This window comes from Pleuronectes platessa, chromosome 4, assembly GCF_947347685.1.
Source record: "Pleuronectes platessa chromosome 4, fPlePla1.1, whole genome shotgun sequence".
NCBI classification, from domain to species: Eukaryota; Metazoa; Chordata; class Actinopteri; order Pleuronectiformes; family Pleuronectidae; genus Pleuronectes; species Pleuronectes platessa.
Window position 1 is genome coordinate 11,345,492 of NC_070629.1, and position 19,006 is coordinate 11,364,497.

The 19,006-nt window shown below is 44.4% G+C and overlaps 1 protein-coding gene across 2 annotated transcripts in view; it reads right to left on the minus strand.

The window, feature by feature from the left end:
• The window catches only part of lmx1bb (LIM homeobox transcription factor 1, beta b), a 44,417-nt gene extending 26,572 nt beyond the window's left edge, over positions 1–17,845 (minus strand). Inside the window, exons 1-2 of one of the 2 annotated variants that reach the window (XM_053421263.1) lie at positions 17,695–17,845; positions 17,016–17,202 (exon numbers count right to left, since the gene is read on the minus strand). In XM_053421263.1, coding sequence (XP_053277238.1) covers positions 17,016–17,202; positions 17,695–17,836 — 329 coding nt within the window. In that variant the 5' untranslated portion in view covers positions 17,837–17,845. The remainder of the gene's footprint in view (positions 1–17,015; positions 17,203–17,694) is intronic. The other variant, XM_053421261.1, reaches the window with a different exon arrangement.
• Between the last annotated feature and the right edge of the window lie 1,161 nt (positions 17,846–19,006).

Below are 19,006 nucleotides of genomic sequence, written 5' to 3' on the forward strand. Positions count from 1 at the left end.
TCATGTGCCATCAAAACTCCGCTGCTGCCTCTTGACGAGATCATATGCATTCATCTGCCGATGCCAGCAGAGCAAGGTTATGCAAATGAGAGATGACAGTGTTATTGTGTGAGGAATATCAATGGAGTAATTACTGTTCCATGTCGGGCTATTGGCCCTCCGTTGCTGCGCCCAGCCAGCGTGCTTCATTTCCTAGCAGCCCTCTCAGGGGACAGATGAGCGGCGTGCTCTGGAGAGCAGAGCTAATAATGGCAGCTCGGATACAGGCAGGGCTTAGACGAGCCCCGGGGTCCTGAGCTGCAGACTGCTAAACGTTGCAGGGGTCTCAGGAGAGCCCCCCAGCAAAGATGAAATGATTAAAAAACCACCCAACGTGACTGACAAGCTGACCGGCCACCTATAACTCTTTGTGCGTTGGGTCGAACCACCAGTGCTCGCTTCAATCATAACAGCAGGTTACCTTTCTGGACATTAGTACACGGCCTGTTTATGATTCTTAGTGGAGAGAGAAGGAAGGAAATAAAAACCAATGCTGTCCGATGAGAGGAAAATGTTCCAGGGAGCTAACCAGCGTAAATGTGCTCACACTTACTGAAACACGTCAAGTTTTAAAAAGGACTCAAATGAATTGAAGGGATTTGTAAGTCAAAAAATTGAAAAGAAGAGACGGAGATAGGTAAACACTAAATAATCCTGTAAGTACTTTGCTTCCCTGTGAGTCAGATCATTATGATCTGGTCTGGATTCTTTTTAGTGTCTTGGCAGTCATCCAATGAGCAAACTCCTTTGGCATGTAAACTGTCATCGAATTTAAAGCTCAAATTTGTTGGGTTGTTTAACAAAGCACTCTCTTCAACGTGCAAAAGTGGCGGCTGCATGTAACATGTCAGCTTTATCATCTTTTACATGTGAGGGATTGTCTAATAAATAAAAATGTTGAGCAGCCAATAGTTCACCCGATGGGCGAGAAAGGCTACGTGAAGAGAAACTTCAAAGAAGGAGGAATGGTACAAACCCTGGAGCTGTGAATTAACATACCAGGCAGGAGGAATGTTTCTCCCACACACCTTAGTGAAGCAGCAACCTAATCACTTTCTCGTTCTTGAAAAAAAAATCACCTTCCAATTCTGTGTTTGTCTATTTTCTTCATAATTCAGTTAAAGAAATCAGAGTTATTAGGTACTACCATTGAATTCTATCAGCATTTAAGGCAGCTAAAGAACTCAATGTTCAGATTTCACACAATCTATAAAGGAAACTGCTTTAGGGAATGTCAGATAAAATTAAATGAATGATTGTTATGTATTTTCTCGAATTTCTTTGCTAAAGGGAGATTTTTTTACAAGCATTAAGGGGAGGGCAGCATTTATTTATGTCTTATCTTTATGTTCCTGTGCAAATGACATATTAGGAGAAGAATTAAATTACAATAATGAAAATAATCATCCATTTGACATACTATGGTTATTACAGGGTTATTATTGCAGTACAAACAAAAGTGAAATGAATAGTTCGACCTTCCCTCCCTGCACCAGTAATTTAATATAATATTACTTACAGCTTTATCGCTATGATATAAAGTACAGATGTTTTAACCTAAATACCAGATCAAATCTTACAATCCCACCATAATACAAATCCGTCTGCACCTTCTGATATCTGTGTCGTGATCTGGGGCGTTGGGCTTACGAGACAGGGGCCGCATGAAGAAGGAGGTTCATGCGCTGCACTTGTACCTTCACACTATTCATTTCCAGGTCAGGTGCACCTCTCACACTGTCCAGACACCTCATACATCATGCAGGCAAGGACCAGCTTATCTCCATACTTATCTCCCAAGTAATAATTCCCACTTAAAGCTGTAGCCTGCAGCAAATGACTGGACGGAGCGAGAGTGGCAGGCCCAGGTGCACTCCCTGCTATGAACACGAACACATGAGAAAACTAAACAAAAAAATATAGAGAGTGAATTCTACTTGCACATGGAAAAAAAAGAAAGAAAAGGAAGTTAATTGTTGTCCCTGATTTCAATGTGAACTCATATGAGATTAAAAACAACAACAAATACATTATTTAAATTGCCTGAGGTCAAAAAGTGAAACTGATTTATTACCTTTGCCCCCGGTGTAATCTGGTGCTGCAGCGTGGGGTTGGGGGGGCATTCAGGGGGCACTTGTGTGAACATACGCAGCTAAAACAGTCAACTCAATCAGCCGCTCTCACTCGACGAGCGCCAGAGTAGAGCCCAAGCTGAGTTACACACACACAAGAATACTTCTCCTTGTAATACAGCCGACCGCCCCCCCCCCCCCCCCCTCCTCCTTCACCACCCCCACACCGTGAAAAAATTCACAGCGGATGAAAAGAGTCAAACCCGATTTTCCTCCAGTGTCTCATTTCAATCGTGAACAAGAAAGAGAAAATATCATAAGAATATAAAAAAACCCACCTACTGTATATTTGCTAAATGTGAAATGTCTCCTCATCGCTGCCATTGTTCTTTTGCTTTACAGGCCTGTTTTTTTGGACTTGGAGTCTGTTTTTTTTTCACAGCAATAAAAAATAAAAAGAGCCCAGCCTGACAGAGATTTGCCTCTCCCTGACATGGTCTCTCGCTGTCATAAATCTGAGTGTATGACTAACTGGCTGTTTTGTTTATTATTCCTGTTTCTTTGGTTAATGTCCTTTCAACAGAGCTTTGATCCTGCTAACCTTATGGATTCTCACCATAAACACTTACCTTCTGAAGACGTTTTTATCGCCCTCGAGGCTCGATGCCAAGCATCTGCACGGAAGTGCAACAGCAGATAAAGTTGCCAGTTACCAGCGAGGGCAGAGAGGACACCAGACCCTCTGAGTTAAATGTTTTCAAACTGCTCCATCACCCTCTGGTTATGGTTTCTGTCTGCTGTGGGCTGCAGACTTGGCAAGCGGAGGCATCATGAATGTCTTCTTTATCTAGTCTGCCATTTAAACACGTGACTATCTTACTATAGTTAATAAAGTCACCACAGAGCCTCATGTTTTGAATTGCAAATCACAACTGTGATGTCATTGTGCACCAGAGGAACATCACATTACTCCAGTTCAAGCTTATATATTATTTAACCAGCTAAATAAAAATTCAAGCTATTTTTAGTAAAATACAGACAATTTTTTTTAAACATTTAATCCCAGCATGTCTGAGCGTACATACAAACACACAAACCGCCGCAAACACTCAATCGCTGCCAGTGATGTCTCTGTGAGCAGGAGACCACAGGAATTGTTTATCACTGAACATCAGAGTGACTAATCAGAAACAGGCTCTTTTTTCTTGAACCTGAGGTCGAGATGTTTCTTCACCCCCACACCGAGACATGAACGTGCCACGGCACGACCTGCACCTCTCCTTCTCCTCCTCCTCCTCCTCCTGAGCACCTCACCAAACCCAGGTCCCAGATCCAAATACAAAATCTGTGATGTTCTGCCATCCTAGACTAAAAAACAGAAATCCATGCTGAGGGGTAGCAGGACGCCAGGAACCGTGTCTTACTAAAGACAAATGTTCCCTTTCGTTCTGGTGTGTTTATCCCACCGTTAATCTTAATAATTAGCAGATAATGCCATATTCTTTCCACTCTTCTCTCGCAGCCATGAGTTCATACTTAAGTATATCAAAGACACAGACGAATAATTATGGTAAATAAAAAATAAAGAGCAACCAGAAAGAAAGGGAACGAAATGTGATTGCTAGGCAAAGTAAGAGTTTCCATTAGGATTTGCCAAAGTACCATTAAATGTTATGGGCACATCAAGGCCCACAGAGTATGCTGGTCAGCACAGTGGGAGTATGACATCTTACACTGTGCAGGGCCTCATTCTGGACCATGCAGACAGCTTCAAAAGAACTTAATCGTCAGGAAAAAATGTCTGTAGGCCTTAACCACACGACAAAAGCAGCGCTCACAATGAGATAAATGCTTAAGTGACTTAGCCTTGGGGAGAGCATAATACTTGAGGTATTATAGTAAGTTATACAACATTTCTTTGATATAAACAACAACAAGCTGATCGTAATATCCATGGTGAGGCCAAATGCGGAGAAACAAGCCGACTGCTACAGGATATAATGATGCCGAGCCGAGGCACCGTGATAGAAGTGATGGAGCTCTGTTGCCCATGAGGGATGTTTCAAAGCCACTCGAATGCTTGTCAGTGCAGTTTATTACTTCCTTGAAATATCTGTAAAAGAGGAACCATTGAGTACAAGAAAACTGTTTGAGGGCTGAGGGTGTAAATCTCTTTTAATGCCGCTGATCCCCGTGTTAGTGCCGCTTCCAGAAACCGCTCACCGTTCCTCCTCCCCTATGGTTCCCTCATTACGCATCGTCGAGGAGAAATGGCCACCTTTTCTCTTTGCCTCCTCAGATATTGCAAACTATAAGAGGTTTTCTAAGCTATAACTGCAGAGGCTGGTTTCTGCCAAGAGCCTGTCGCCTATACTTAGTTCTTCTCCCCCCCCCCCCTTTTATTTCTGTGGCAGTTGATAAAGAGAAGGCACGTCGCAAAGCCAAAGTTGTGACACAGGGAGGCCTGTTGTTGTAGTATACACTCGATATGGATATTTGTGATACCACAAGAACATCTAACAGTTGATTCTGAGGGCTACTGTGTGATTCCTGCTCCAAGTTGTTCATTTTGATGAAGAAGTAAATGTTTATTTTTCTTCTTCCTGAGCCTTTTCTCTCAGTGAGGATAGATTTTGACACGGGTCTTGAAGCCCTCTGTCTCTCCCCCAGGTTAGGGTTAGTTCCTGGTGGGATGTTTTTGTGCCGAGAGGCCACCTCTCTCTCTTATCTTCCTGTCATCTCTGTGGGACGGCAGGGCACGACTCCTTCTCTGGCTCCAGAACCACAGGCTTCCCCAGGACACCAAACCGCCGCTCCACACTCCATGTGCTCTCTGAGAGTGTGGTTGTTTAGGGTGTGCCAGAGCTTATTAGTCCCAGAATGTGTGAAAAAAAACAGTGCTGGGTGACGCAGTATTTGCAAAATATGGTTTAATGGGTTGTTTCGCTTGGCTTAAGTGCCAGCAGCGCGGGGTTCACCACATAAGGCAGAGCCAGCGAGAGAAAATTGTGAGAATCACACGGAAACATGGGAAGGTTAATTTGTGATCGACAGTTTATGTAACACTATCTGCACACAAAGCCTTATGCAATCCTGTGTTGCCACTACCTGCCATGTTAATTTGAATGCATTTTTCGGTTAATTATATTAATAGAAAGTAGATGTGATAGTGGATGTTTTGGGGGGTTTGTTTGGTTCAATGTATCGTCGTAAGAGCCGTTTCAACTATTTGGGGGATTTTTAGTATTTAAGTCATATCCGTTTGGACATATGAGTTTCACTCAGCTTTCTTTTTCAGCTGTTTATCTCCTACATTAGGTAAATAAACATTTGAATATGTGGAGGAACTTCTTAATGAAACTGTCTTTTCTGTATATTTACATTATTGCTCTACTGCAGAATCCTTCCCAACAAGTCATCAAACAGAAACAAATCACCCTCTGATGCAACCCATAGGAGATAAACTGTGAATGTTAAAATGCTATAATAAAGGTTAGCTTAATCTTTAGACACAGAATAACTTCAGGTTTAAGGTTTGAGTAGCTCATGGCCTGGGTTTCGTAAGTAGCAGTTACGAGAGTTAAAGGACCTTAATGGTGATTACAATACTAAACATAGAGTTAAGGTGATATATAAATAAATTAATTCTACCCATCCATCGCCTCCGACCTCCTCACTACGCTGACTTAGACACCGTCATAATTATTACGGCCACTAGAGGGCTTTGTGAACTAAACGTGTTGTTTTGGGGTATTTCCTGAAAAGACGAAGTCGCACACACACACACCGCTGGAGGTTGCCTGACAGTTAAAACTTAACTATGGCTCGTAATAATCTGCTTGCACAAATGACCTATGGGGTTGTTTTTTTATGGTGGGATAGTCTCATTTTTCCACATATGGTAACTCAACTGCAGAAGTACCCCTGGTTGGAAATCACTGCTTTAAAGCTCCATAACGTGACCATCAACACTGTTGGCTACCATCTATGAAGTTTCCCACGTGGCCTGATAATAATTAAAACATATGTTAAGAGAAGTTATTAACAGGAGACTACACAATTAAATAGTCCTTTGTATGAGCTACATTGAGGTGAAAACCTACAATAAAATCATGAATGGCAGCATGTGTGTTGATAGTACCTCACATAGACATACTTGTGGGCAACAAGAAAAACACACGCAGCCCATGGAGGGGCTCGACCCGCATGCAGCTTGGAGAATGTTACTGTGGATTATGGTTAATGTACTTATAATATTCACTGCAAAGGCCAAGCTTGTTTTGCCACCGTCTTTGAAGCGGCAGAGGCTTCTGCCAAGCAACACTAACGTTCATGTTTATGTTGTGAAAAAGAAAACGCTTTCTCTCCGTCAAATTGAACCAAAAGAGAGCGCTGCTTAAATAAAGAGGAACTCTCTGGAGGAGCAGATAGAAATTCCTTCTCTGTCAGACCCAACGAGGCTGTAAGTGCTGTAATAATTTTTCTAACATGTAAGCCATAAAGAGATGCTGATGCCAGAGAGCACGCTGTGACCCCGCCGACCTTGCGCCTGCTGCCTGGCTTCTGGTTAGTGTAAGCAGCATCCAGCTGAAAGCTACCAGAGGCCATCATGGGTCTATGTGATGTTTCCAAGGAGAGATGGACCAATTAATCTGATTATAGTCGCAAATCCCCCAACATGTGTAGGCCTGTCTGCGACCATGTGCGGTGCAGATGTGTGTCCATGTGTGTAAGCTTGTATGTACCTGTGTGTGTATCAGATAATGCGATCCACAGACAGAGTGGAGGTATGGCTCCATGTATGTGCATAAAATCAGCATCTCTGCAGAAAATATATGACCCACAAGATTTATATCTATCCTGAGTGACATTTTGCAAACATTTATCAATATGATGAATGGGAATGTTTTTTTATTCCAGAAAAAAGTCTTTCAATGGAACTGGAACTGGATGCAAATACACACTGTGGTTGAGTAGTTGTTCCTTGGAAGTCAAAAAAGCGACAGTTAAAAGTACCTGAAATGAAATACTGGCCGAAATAGTAAACCATCTGTCAAAGCTTTCGCGGTCTGTTTAAAAACACAACACCCGAGCACTTAAAGGGTTTTAAACAACCCCTTTTTCATTGGCATGACTATGAATATGCCTATTCTGAGGGTGATCCTCTCATTCTCAAGCCAGCGATCTGAGTCAGTCACAGCTCGCCGTGTGTTTGCGCCACCGAACGCAGCCTTCGCCGAGGGGCGGGAGGAAGCGGAACGAGGAGCTGACAGACAGGGCCCGATACTGCACTTCCACCACAGGCCAATCCCCAGCTAACCCCTGTGCTGACAGCCAGGATGTAGCACTCATCCACAGGCCACAGCTCAGGCACTGGGGCCCAGGAAAAGGAGAGCAGGGAGTGGGCCGCTCGGCTGATGATAGAGAGGTGGGGGGAGACTGGTGGTTTGGGTGGCACGCATCGCTTTCTGCCTCCGGAGCAGCACGACCAAGAGGAGAATCCACAGACTGTGTCGCCTGCCAACAGCGTGTCCGACGCTTGGCGGATTGACAGACCTAATGTACACACGCCAAGTGGGCACGCTACACTCACACACTCACACACACACACACGATTATTCACATAGGAATGCAAAAAATTGGATTAAATGTAAAGTAAAGCTGGGACGTAAAAGATGCCATGAGATAACCATGCTGTATTAAGAAGCTGCAGAAACCCAGACATTAAGACACTTCACACCACAAACACTCAGAGTGGCAATTTTCCGAAGCCCAGATTTTCTGGTTACTTTACAGATTAAAGTTTAGGAGTGAAACTATCCAACATAGACATAACAGACCACGGCCTCATTGTGTTTTCTTTGGCACGGTGATATTACTGACAGATCAGGTCTTGTGAAACATTCATCTCGAAAATTGCGCAGACCGAACCAACAATTTGGGAAAGTTCAACCCCTGAAGCTCGATGTAATTGATAACATGACCTCATCAAAACTTCAGTTCTCTGATATTTGTTGTGAGGCCGAGTCTTAGAAGAAACGCAGACTGCGGTTCAATAAATAATACAGTGCTGGTCGGTGCTGCGCAGGAGCACAGCGGAGTGATGGAGGTCGAGAGGCCACCGGTGACCCCGGCGTCAAGCTGCGCGAGGGCTCCGCTCAGAGCCAGAGCTGTCTCTCCAGCTGGGATCACAACACAGAGCTGGATCTCTGGTTTCAGAGCACAACTCTGGCCTGAGGCTGGGATGGCGCACCCCTGTGAGGCAAGGCCTGCAGGGCTAACGTAAAGGCAGACAAACACCCAGGGGGTCGGCCAACCCACCCACTCTCAGGAGGAGGCAGCGACAAGCACAGAGGCCGAAGACTGATTAAAGCTGCCTCCGACCACAGCTTTGCTTTTTTAACTGCTGAGTTTGGGTTTTGCATTAAGCCTCCGCCGGCTGCAGCCATTTCGGTTCAATGGGGTTTCCATTGAGCTGGCACCAGAGGCAGATTCTGTGCATAAATAATGTGCCACGAGGCCACGAAACAATACTATAGTCGAGAGGAGCAAATTTAGACAAATAGAGCAAACAACTCGGCTTTCACCTGGAGCAACACATTTTTCTTATCAGGACAACCAAATAGAAATATCCACCTAGAGAGCACTAGGAAATCACACATGCACAAAAAAAAAACACTTTGAAAAATCTTTATGTTTTATCCCCCTATCCATCCCTTTCATAGACACCAGATCATTTTGCAGCGTTCAGGAGTTGTGGAATTTCCCAAGAAGACGAATTGTAGCAGCTTTCTGGGAAATATTAATATCCAGCCTGCAGAGGGAAGGTAAAGGGAGAGGAGAAGGGATCGGGGGGGGTGCAGCAGGGGGGTGGGGTACAGACGATCAGTATCATGGCATTGTACCTGATGATAAAATATCCTCTACTGCTGCAAACTCTTTTCAAGCCCCCGTGTCGGCCTCCTGAGTGACACTGGTGGCCGTGGGCGCCTGGGTTTGGTTGAGTGCGTGGGTGAGAGCCAGGGACTGAGAGTCCAGGACGGACAGTCGTCTTCTCCGTTCACACTCCGCCGCTGTCATCACGGCTGCACTGCAGATTCTCCACATCTGCCTTTGCCTTACACCGCTCACAGCCCTGCTCTTACCAAGCCCCCCCATCATCTCTGCCTCCCTCCCACGTCTGCACTCCCCCATCAGGATCATCCAAATATTTCCCCTCGCTGCTTTTTGAAGCTTCCATGGGTCACGGGACCCCGTGCACAAATCATGCTGGCTTGCCGTGGGGGGGCCGGCCCGAGATGACGGGAGTGAGTCAGACACGCAGAAACCCAATCTGCACTGTTTTCATACGGCGTTATTTTTCCTGCCAAGACAGCCATCACCAATCAGCGGTGGATTCTAAACAGCCAGTTCAGGGAGCTCTCGCTGTAGATGCCGGTGCTGGCAGCTGATCTCAACAATATTCAGCGCGCTACACCAGGGGGGGAGAGATGGAGAGTAAATTCAGAGAGGCTGACAGCCTGCAGTGGTTTAACATGGAGGTTAGCCCCAGATACATAGTTCTGGGTTTATGTTGATGGATGGATAACCAAACCCATCCCATTGTTTGCAATAAAACATACATGTTTTTACACGGTGACACCACACTTGCTATGGCGCTGAATTACGATCTGCCGAGAGAGAGAGATCTGACAAATGCGAAAAAAAAAGTCAGGACCCACTTTAAGAAGTTGTATTCTTGAGATGCAAGGGAGAAAATAACAAAAACACTCCGATAATAAAAGAAGGGAGTCAGCTCTACAGTGTGTGGGCACAGGAGGTTTCACCGCCTAATACTGAATTTTCATAACAGAGAATATTGGGCAGGCCCTCCCTCCTTCCCTCTTCCTCCCTCCCCACCTGCAGAGCTCACCAGCTCAGGGTGAGAGGAGATGCTGGGCAGGAATCTGCAAGTGCTGGTTAAAGTAATCACATTGGTCTCACTGCATCTGATCTGCAGTCTAACAGACTTCCAAACAGTTGAATGAGTAAATAAAGTGCCCCAGGGGACTCCCGCAGGAGATGGATTACCACAAGGGTGCACACACAAAAGGAGCCGAGAACCCCACAACCCGATATGAGCCGCGGACAAAAGGCCCGGCGCTGGAGCTCGACCAGGGAACCGGCAAACTTTATTAATCTCATCCTAGACTCAACCTCCTGCCATTGGAGTCCATGAACTCATAGATGAACGCATGCTCTGTTGTGCATGTGAGCGGGTACACACTGGAAAATCACTGTCTGTATTTGTGTCCATCTCATTGAACGTGAACGAACAGTGGTGGACGAACAGATGCAATCGAGCGCAGGACACCCATACATTTATGATTGTGAGGAATTGAGCATTTAGGCAAATTGTACTGTAGATGCAATAACCTGTTTGCGCCTGTGTGGGTGTATATGCGCCTGCTGGAGTGCATAGACCACATAAGATGAGTCTCCTGCTCACTTGGCTGTGGAGGCCGGGTCTGGAGGGGACTAAGGGCCGTGGCATTCTGCAGCCCCATCCCACCCTGGCCCCATTCTTCCCTTTTTCTGGGCCTGACACAAATAAAAGGATTAGGAGCCCCTGTTTCCGTCAGACCCTCCATTCAAGACAAAGCTCGGACCAGCTTAGTGTCACACTTAATGATAAAAGTGCAAATCTCTGTCAGTCACTTTGGTCAGGAATACCAGTATTTGGGGTCTAATCTCATTTGATGAAGATTAAAAGGGGTCAAGAAAGGAAAAGACAAAGAAATGCGTTTTGTAGTATCTGTGCAAAAATCTGTACCGCTGAAATTCAGACAGACGGATTTGACAAGCGGCGACGAGGACGAGGCGCTGAAATGTATCGTAAAATGCAGAGAGTGAATGGGAAGCAATGGAAGGACCTCGGATTAGAGACAAAGAAAGTAAGGAGCAGAGAGAGGAAGCGAGTGCACGCACACGCACACACATACACACACGTGTCCACACCCTCACAAAAACCTTGGGTGTATTTAGACAAACGCACAACTCTGCCCATTCCCATGTAGAGCTAGAATGTGTGACGAGAGTGTGAGAGTAAGCCTTGGGCACACAACAGTCTGAATGCAGCACTTGCCACTGTGATGCCAGTCCTCTCTAGTGTATCTGTGAAAAGCCTACGTGTTGGAAAAACATTCCAGAGTGGGATCACATATACACAGTTGGGGCCAGCAGCGATACCGCGCGCCAGCAGCAGAGGCCATGTCTCAATTTCTCATGCACGTTTGACCAGGCTGCCTGAAGAAACAAGTGTGGGCTATTTCCATACGACCCATGCAAAAGGAGACAAACATATCTGGGAAAGGATTAAAAAAATACTGCAAATGTGCAGGAATAAATTAGTTAGTGTCACAATTTTCACCAACATGTCGTCGATGAAATTAAAAATGAGTAATTTCAGCCGAGTTGAAATCCAGCCACTGAAAATGTTCAGCCTCCTGATTTAAACCTGTAATCTGGCAAATTGAAATTGAAAACATTTGCTGAGTGTTTGTATTTCTAGGCTGACTACTTTAAAAGGCCTTTTTGCAGTGTTTCATAGATTAAGCCAAAATCTAATTTGTAAATTGCATTTAATGGTTTGTGGTTGCCTCCCTTTTTGTTATGAAGAGTTGTCATGCTGAGAAAATAAACCTGAAGGCCCGAGGTCTTGGAGCCTGTAATGAAAATCACTGCGTTGCCGAGCCGAGCCGAGGGCTTTCTCTCCACCGTCACTGATTAGCATTCCCGATTGACTGACATGTCCCACTGGCTGCCTAACAGCCGGCTTTAGGAGATGAGGTTAAATTGTGGCTACCAACAAATTGCATGCTTGAGTTCCTCTGCACCCCTCCGCTATCATCCAGTGTAATGTGAGCACACCAGGCAGATCCCTCTGCAGATCCTTCTCCTCCCCTGCACTCCAGCTCCCCCACACAAAGCCACAGAGACCTCTTTCCACATCCCCTGCCACCAGTCTGGCTTCTAAAGTGGTGATGGGCATTACCGTGGCTGAGCCTCTGTGGCTTCCCATAGCGTCCTGCAAAGTGCTTTGTGCTCCAACTGCTGCTACACACACACAACCACACACACACACACACACACCGGTACGCAGTTAGCCTCCCCTACCCCACTGAGGTTTATATATACGAAAATAAACCTCCATGAAATCACCTGATTTAATCATGTGACTACTTTCTCTTTAGATTTATCGACAGCGTCACAAAAGCAGCAGACACTGAACCTTTTATGGACGCATGGTGTAAAAGGCACAATGACAGAATTCACACGTACAAGAGAACATGTAAAACGATATGTTTAAATCAAATATTTATCACTCGGAGATACTCGTGGGAACCAGAAACAGGAAGGGAAAAAAAGAGGATCCAAGATGTGATTTTCACACCATTGCACCAACAATAAACATCTTGAATCGGGATGCAACTAAAAAGCACTGCAACAGGTCTTTCAATGGGTCTGAATGTACCGGGGAGTGAACAGTTAGCAAACCATCAGATGACAGATGATGCATCCTAGTATGCTGCTGGGACAGGCCGAGCCATGTTGACATAAAATCCAATACTTCCTTACTGAGGAACGAGGCCAACTTCAGCTAGCTCCTTGCCGAGCACTAAAAATCTCAGCAAGCTGAAGCAATATTATCCGGCTTAGTGTTTCTAACATTAGATTTGTCTCAATGTAGAGGTCTTCTTTTATTTACCTAAGAGTAGTGGCTAAAGACACATTTGATCCTTTTCAGGGAAAATGTAAAAAAAAAAGACGGAGAAAGTAGCTGAAAGTTAGAAAGTCTTCCACAAAGGAGCGTACGCCCACACGTCCACACACCGAGCAGCTTCGGAAATGCTTTAGCAGGACCGAGGACGCTGAGCTGAAAAACTACCCGGCTGGAATCGACAACACAAAGTACATCGTATTTTTTTTCTCCCTTTCTTCTCTTTTTTTTATTTTTGTGCGCATGATCGTTCACAAAGTGCCAGGCCACGCGGGAGTGTCCTGGAGTGAGTAAAAACACACACACACACACACACACAAACCCAGTCGTCAGCACCTATCCGGCACACACACTGCTACACCGTCCCAAGCACAGCTAATTAAAAAACAACAATTTCACAGGAGGGCACTCCAAACAGTTCTAAAAAGCACCTCTCAGCACACCGGGGGATCGTCCAGCACACACCGAGGGTGAGGCGGGTTCTGGGAGCTCTGCTTTTATGGCCTCCGTGCTGCTGTTGTTTTCCTCCTGCAAGTACTGCCGTGACCTGAATTTCATTTTGCTCATGGCACGTGAATCTGAAAATCTGATCAAATCTGAATGCTTGCGTGTTTGGATTTGTTACAAATAAAACATTTGAGAATACAATTTTGCCAGACAGTAAAACTTTATAGAGCTTGGAAAGAAAAAAAAAAAAAAACACAAATGTAGTCAGCATGGTGTGTACTATACTTCTAGTTAATGTTATGTTTTGCGGATGGAGCCCATGGCAGTTTCTAACAAGGCAGTCCATTACAGGGGTGTTGTCCAACACTTCAGTGGAGTGATAGGCCTTATTACATGGCTGCTTTCAAAGCATCTGCTTGGTTAGAGGAAAGGTCCCTCTGGGGAAAAGATCTCCCTCTTTCTAATGATGTATAATTGACCTCCCAACACCAGGGCACAACAAACTCTCTCGGGGTGGTGTAATTCCACTCTGCTTTTTACATACCACCCGTCTCGTTCGAGCTTGTTCCTCCTCTACGGCTACGGCTGCCGTCCAACTGACAGCTCTGCCGAGTTTTCTTCTGATCTGGCTTTGCTCTGAAATATTCTTTGACATTTCCCTAAAATTATCCTCTTCTGACATAGATTTAATTTGACTATCCCCTCTTTAAAATATGTCATCTATCGTCTGAGGATTTGTTGGAACCCCCGATTTTTTGTCGTCAGTAATTATTCACAAAAATACCTGTGTTTTGAATCAGAACAGGGATCAGCTCTCATGAAATAAAATGAGGCAAATATGAGATGACGCCTCATACAATCCAATCTTGTTACTGCGTCGTATGGAGCAGGATGTGTACAACCGTGTTGGTGGGAGTTTTAATAACACTCGTACACAATAGTTTTTTCCCCCGTCTGCACTTAAACCTGGTCCAAAGGTGTGAAAATGACTGCTTGCCAATTCCTTGATTTATTATAGCTAAGTGAGAGCTGATTACGGGGCATGAATCAGTTGCTGTAGGAATATAATTAGGCACGTAGACCTCTGTATGACTAGGAGCTCTCTTCACAGCCCCAAGCAGTTTGTGGGCTGACAAATGCATCTTAAATGGGTGTCATAAAAGTCCAAAAGGTGCCAATTACATCTTGAAGTATCCCATCAATGCAAATGGAATAAACGAAAAAAAAAAAGAAAGGAAGAACTACTTGTGTCTTTGCAATGGAGGGATACTCCTGTTAGAGCTGTTCAAGCTGGGAGGAGTTCAAGAAAAGACCGAGGGGGCAGAAGGATGGATGGAGGAGAATTAAAAGATGTGATTAATAACAGTGTGTGAGAGCAGGACAGCGCCCAGCAGGTTGTTATGTTTGGCCAGGGTGTTAGGGCCTGCCACACAAGCTCCCGGCAAAGAGAAGAGGGGCAAATGGTGAGATAAAACCCAAATATGGAACCAGAGAGAAAAGGCCAGGAAAGAGTATTATTCGGAAGCTAAACAAATCCCGTCTTTCTCCCCGTGTTTATCTCTGTCCTCTTCTCTCAAATTAAAAAAAGAAGGGGGAAAAAAACTGGACAGTGCTAAGTGAGGCATGAGAACGAGATCCTCTCTCTCCCTCTCCCCTCTCCCTGCCGGACTGTCTCAGCTTCCAGCCACCCCTGAGCCGTGACGCCGAGACTCTGGTATCCCCTGGTTACTGCTATGAATTTTTTCCATTGTTATCAGTCGACTACACTCCTGCCACAAAGCTGGATGAATGGCACGCATGGCGATAGATGTAACTCTTTGTTGCTTGCAAGGTATCTAGCCGAGAGCCATAATGTGTCGGTAATCGAGGTAGGATTGTTAAAAAGGTCGCACACAAAAAGCTGAAAATGTAGTGACAAGCATGAAAAGCGCTCAGGCGATGAGAAACACAGGGGCACCCCGGGGTCCTCGCAGGCCAAACAGCAACCCTCAGCATTGCTACACACTGTGTCACCATAGCCTCAATATGTGCTTCACTATATATCTGTTATCTCTGCAGGGTATATGTGATAATTCACTAATTCAATTTACACATTTATACCACTACTGCTTTGATAATGACTGTCGTGCTGAAAATGTTTTCATGGTTAAAATGTAACAACTGCCACAGAATTTATTTAAATTAAATAGTGAGTTTTTACTCAAATATTTGTTGTCATAGACCTGATTTTGAATGTAAAACTTTATTGTAATTCGTTCAAACACAAACACGGAAGGGACTAATCTCAACTCCCTGTTATTTATTTGTACTTAATAAAATGGTAAATTTCCTCGTGGGTTGTATTAATAATTATAGATATTATATAATTTTTTTTATAAATCAATAAATTCTATTGTGTTGGTGTAAATTGGTCAAATAATCAAATATAAACTTTTATCACATTGTTCTGCTGTTGTAATGGCATCCCGGCGTTTTGTCTCAGGATAAGTTCATATTTTCAAAGAGACGAAACTTATAATTTAACAGTTCATTATTAATGCCTTTGGCCGAGAGTGTTTATATTTTGATTGTGTGCGCGCGCGCGAGTTTGTGTGTGGGTTACTCGAGCGCAAACGGGTGCACCTTTAATTGTTAGTCATTATAAATACACATTTTAGCTTCGCAGGTACAGACGGAATTCCAATGGAGGAAAAAGGCGCAGATCGTTTTTCAATGAACCGTTAAATTCCTGCAATGACTCATATGCAGAATAAAACAGATCATATATCAAATAGAATAAAATACCTAAGATAAAATAAAAATAGGCTAGATTCAATTTAAATATATAAATATAAAGCTGTAACAGCCAACTAAATAAAAGGAATGAGAAATTAATATTTACGGTAAATGGAGCCATGGGATTAATAAAGGGAATAAAGTATATTTGGAAAACGAACGTGAAAACTGCTGAAATCATGTTTTTCCACATTTAGTGAGAATGTGAAGGTTGATACATGTGCGAAGGCCACAAGGTGCAGCCGGGAAACAGAAGACACAGAGCGGAATAAAAAGAGACACACGCCTGCACATTCACGGGCCTGCGTGGATCACATCAGATTTTTGCGTGTGCGTGTAATAAATGCTGCTTCCGCACGGACAAAGCTGGAAATATCGTGGGCCACTGTGACAACAATAAAACCAAGCGTATGACAATAATAATACACTAATGCGTGCGTCCTCCAGCCAGAGCGCACAGGACGTATTTACATCCCTCAGCTTTAAACAACAATCTAAAAATTATCTTTTGAATTATGTTTCAAATATATTTCTTGCTGATGCTCTTTTATTTATTTTTTTCAATTTAAATTGTCAATATTGACCTACTACTGAAAAGCGACAAAAGGTTCATTTATGTAAAATTATACATGTCGGTGGATATTTTTACCAATTGATAAAATGTAAAAAATGTTATATGACTACACAGTGGCTGAGGGACACACACACACACACACACACACACACACACACACACACACACACACACACACAAACACACACACACACACACACACACACACACACACACACACGCAGACACACACACACTGAAGGCCTTCAGACCAGCCACAGCCATCACACAACCACAATGTCTCTTTTTAAATCACTGCACAGCAACCGAAGCAATGCAACACAGAGCAGAGAGAGAGAGGGGAGCTTACTGTTGGTAGTCGTGTTTGCAGTAAAGTTTCCTCTCTCTGAAGTAGCAGCTGGTGGTGAGAGGCTGCTGACACACGGTGCACTGCAAACACTCCTCGTGCCACGAAGAGTCGTTGACTCTCATCAGGAAGCGGTCGGAGATGGGCCGCTGGCATCCCTCACACACGGACGGATGGTGACAGTCGGAGCCTGCGTGGTGGACACGGATGAGGAGTGTTTTGGGGGAGAGGAGGAGAGAGAGGAGGCCTGAGTCAAGGACTGCGGCGTGTGACTGAAAACTGGAGGCCTGAACACTGGCTGCTTTTAAAAATCAACTGGAGCGTGCATGTGGGTGAATCAGATTTAATGGGGTCAAAAATGAAGAAAAATAAACATGCTTTAATGCAGGAACCTAGTGTTTTCTCTAATGTGAGGCCATCACGCACGTAGCATTTGGATGTCTGGATAGATCAATGTGTGTCTCCTTGACAATAACATATAAATAAAACTACATTTGCCACAATAACATGCACCATTTAATCCAATTGCATGCATTAATATGACCTAAATCAGCGGCAAGTGGGCATGCATGCACAAATAATGGCTTCCATGCAAGCAGGGGTAGCAGTTTATCTCAGAGGGGTTTGCAGGGGTATAGTGAATAATAACAGTAATAGAAGGAGAGGAGATAAATAAACTTACCGAGCATTACTCCCATCGTGGCCTGTCCCTGTCGCATGGGGTGATCTTCAATTTTTATGCCGTCCAGCATGATGTAAGTCTCGGACTGTTCTCCCGCGGAGAGGCGCTCCTGCAGTGACACCAGACCTGTTGCAATATCCATAAGAAGACGGTCAGATAAGTCCCCGGTACACAGAGGGCTGTGTGGAGGAGGAGCGGGAGCACGACCTGCTGTGCAAATGTATATATATATATATCTATACGGTATATATACCCGGGGCAGCGGAACAACACAACTCAACTGATCGAATGCGAAAAAAAACACGAGTGGAGTCAGATGCTGGCAACAGTTGGGAGGCGAGAGTCGCTGTGCGCCGGCTCCACTGATCCCTGTGTCACAGAGGCAAAGCAAACAATACGCGTGGAGAAAGAAGTCAGTCACCTGTTGTAGGATTAGAGGAACCGAGCGAGTTGTGTCTCCTGCGTCCTCAGGCAGACTGAAGAGCTGCAGAGAAAATGTCTTCACGGAATAAGAGTTTCGTCAAGGAGGAGGGAGAGTGGAGGGGAAAAAAATCACACTCATACGCGCAGGAGGAAGAGGAAAAAGTTGACAACAAATCCAAAGATATAGGAGTGAGTGTGTGTGTGTGTGTATGTGTGCGTGTGTGGATGTCCCGGCTCTAACTCTTTGGAAGGAACGGAGGCGGATGGTTGCTTGGTTGTGCTCCTGTCGCTGCTAAAAAGTCTGAGATCGAGATTGAGGCGAGTGGATGGATCCTCCCACTCCTGCATGCATGGCTTCACTTTTTTTTTTCAGTCCTCCCCATTCACCGCCATTGGGATGCTATTGGAGCAGAGTACAGTGCAGTCCAATAACAACACGCACACGCACACGCACCGGCAAGAGGACGAGATGCAGAGAAATTATATTTAACAGAGGCCTGGCTTGACCCTGACGACAGTGCTATAATAATAACATTATTTTGATTATCGTCATTATTTTTTTAATTCTCAATAATAACAGCATCAATAATAATAATAATAGCCTGTTACTAATCCATAACTTAATTTCCAGGTCTCAAATGTTATACTTTCTGGCAGTTTGACACATTATTTGGATACAATATAATAACTTATAAATATTACAAAGATATACATAAATAAATCTCTGCTCTCATCATGAATTGCTACATGTCTCTCAGTGAGATAACCCGGTCTACAGATATCCCTCTGTGTGTGTGTGTCTGTGTGTGCCTGAAGCACCGCATGCTTTCTTTCCTCTTTGCTCTTTTGTGTATTGTTTCTGGTGGAAGCTGCTTTCTTCCTTTCAGCT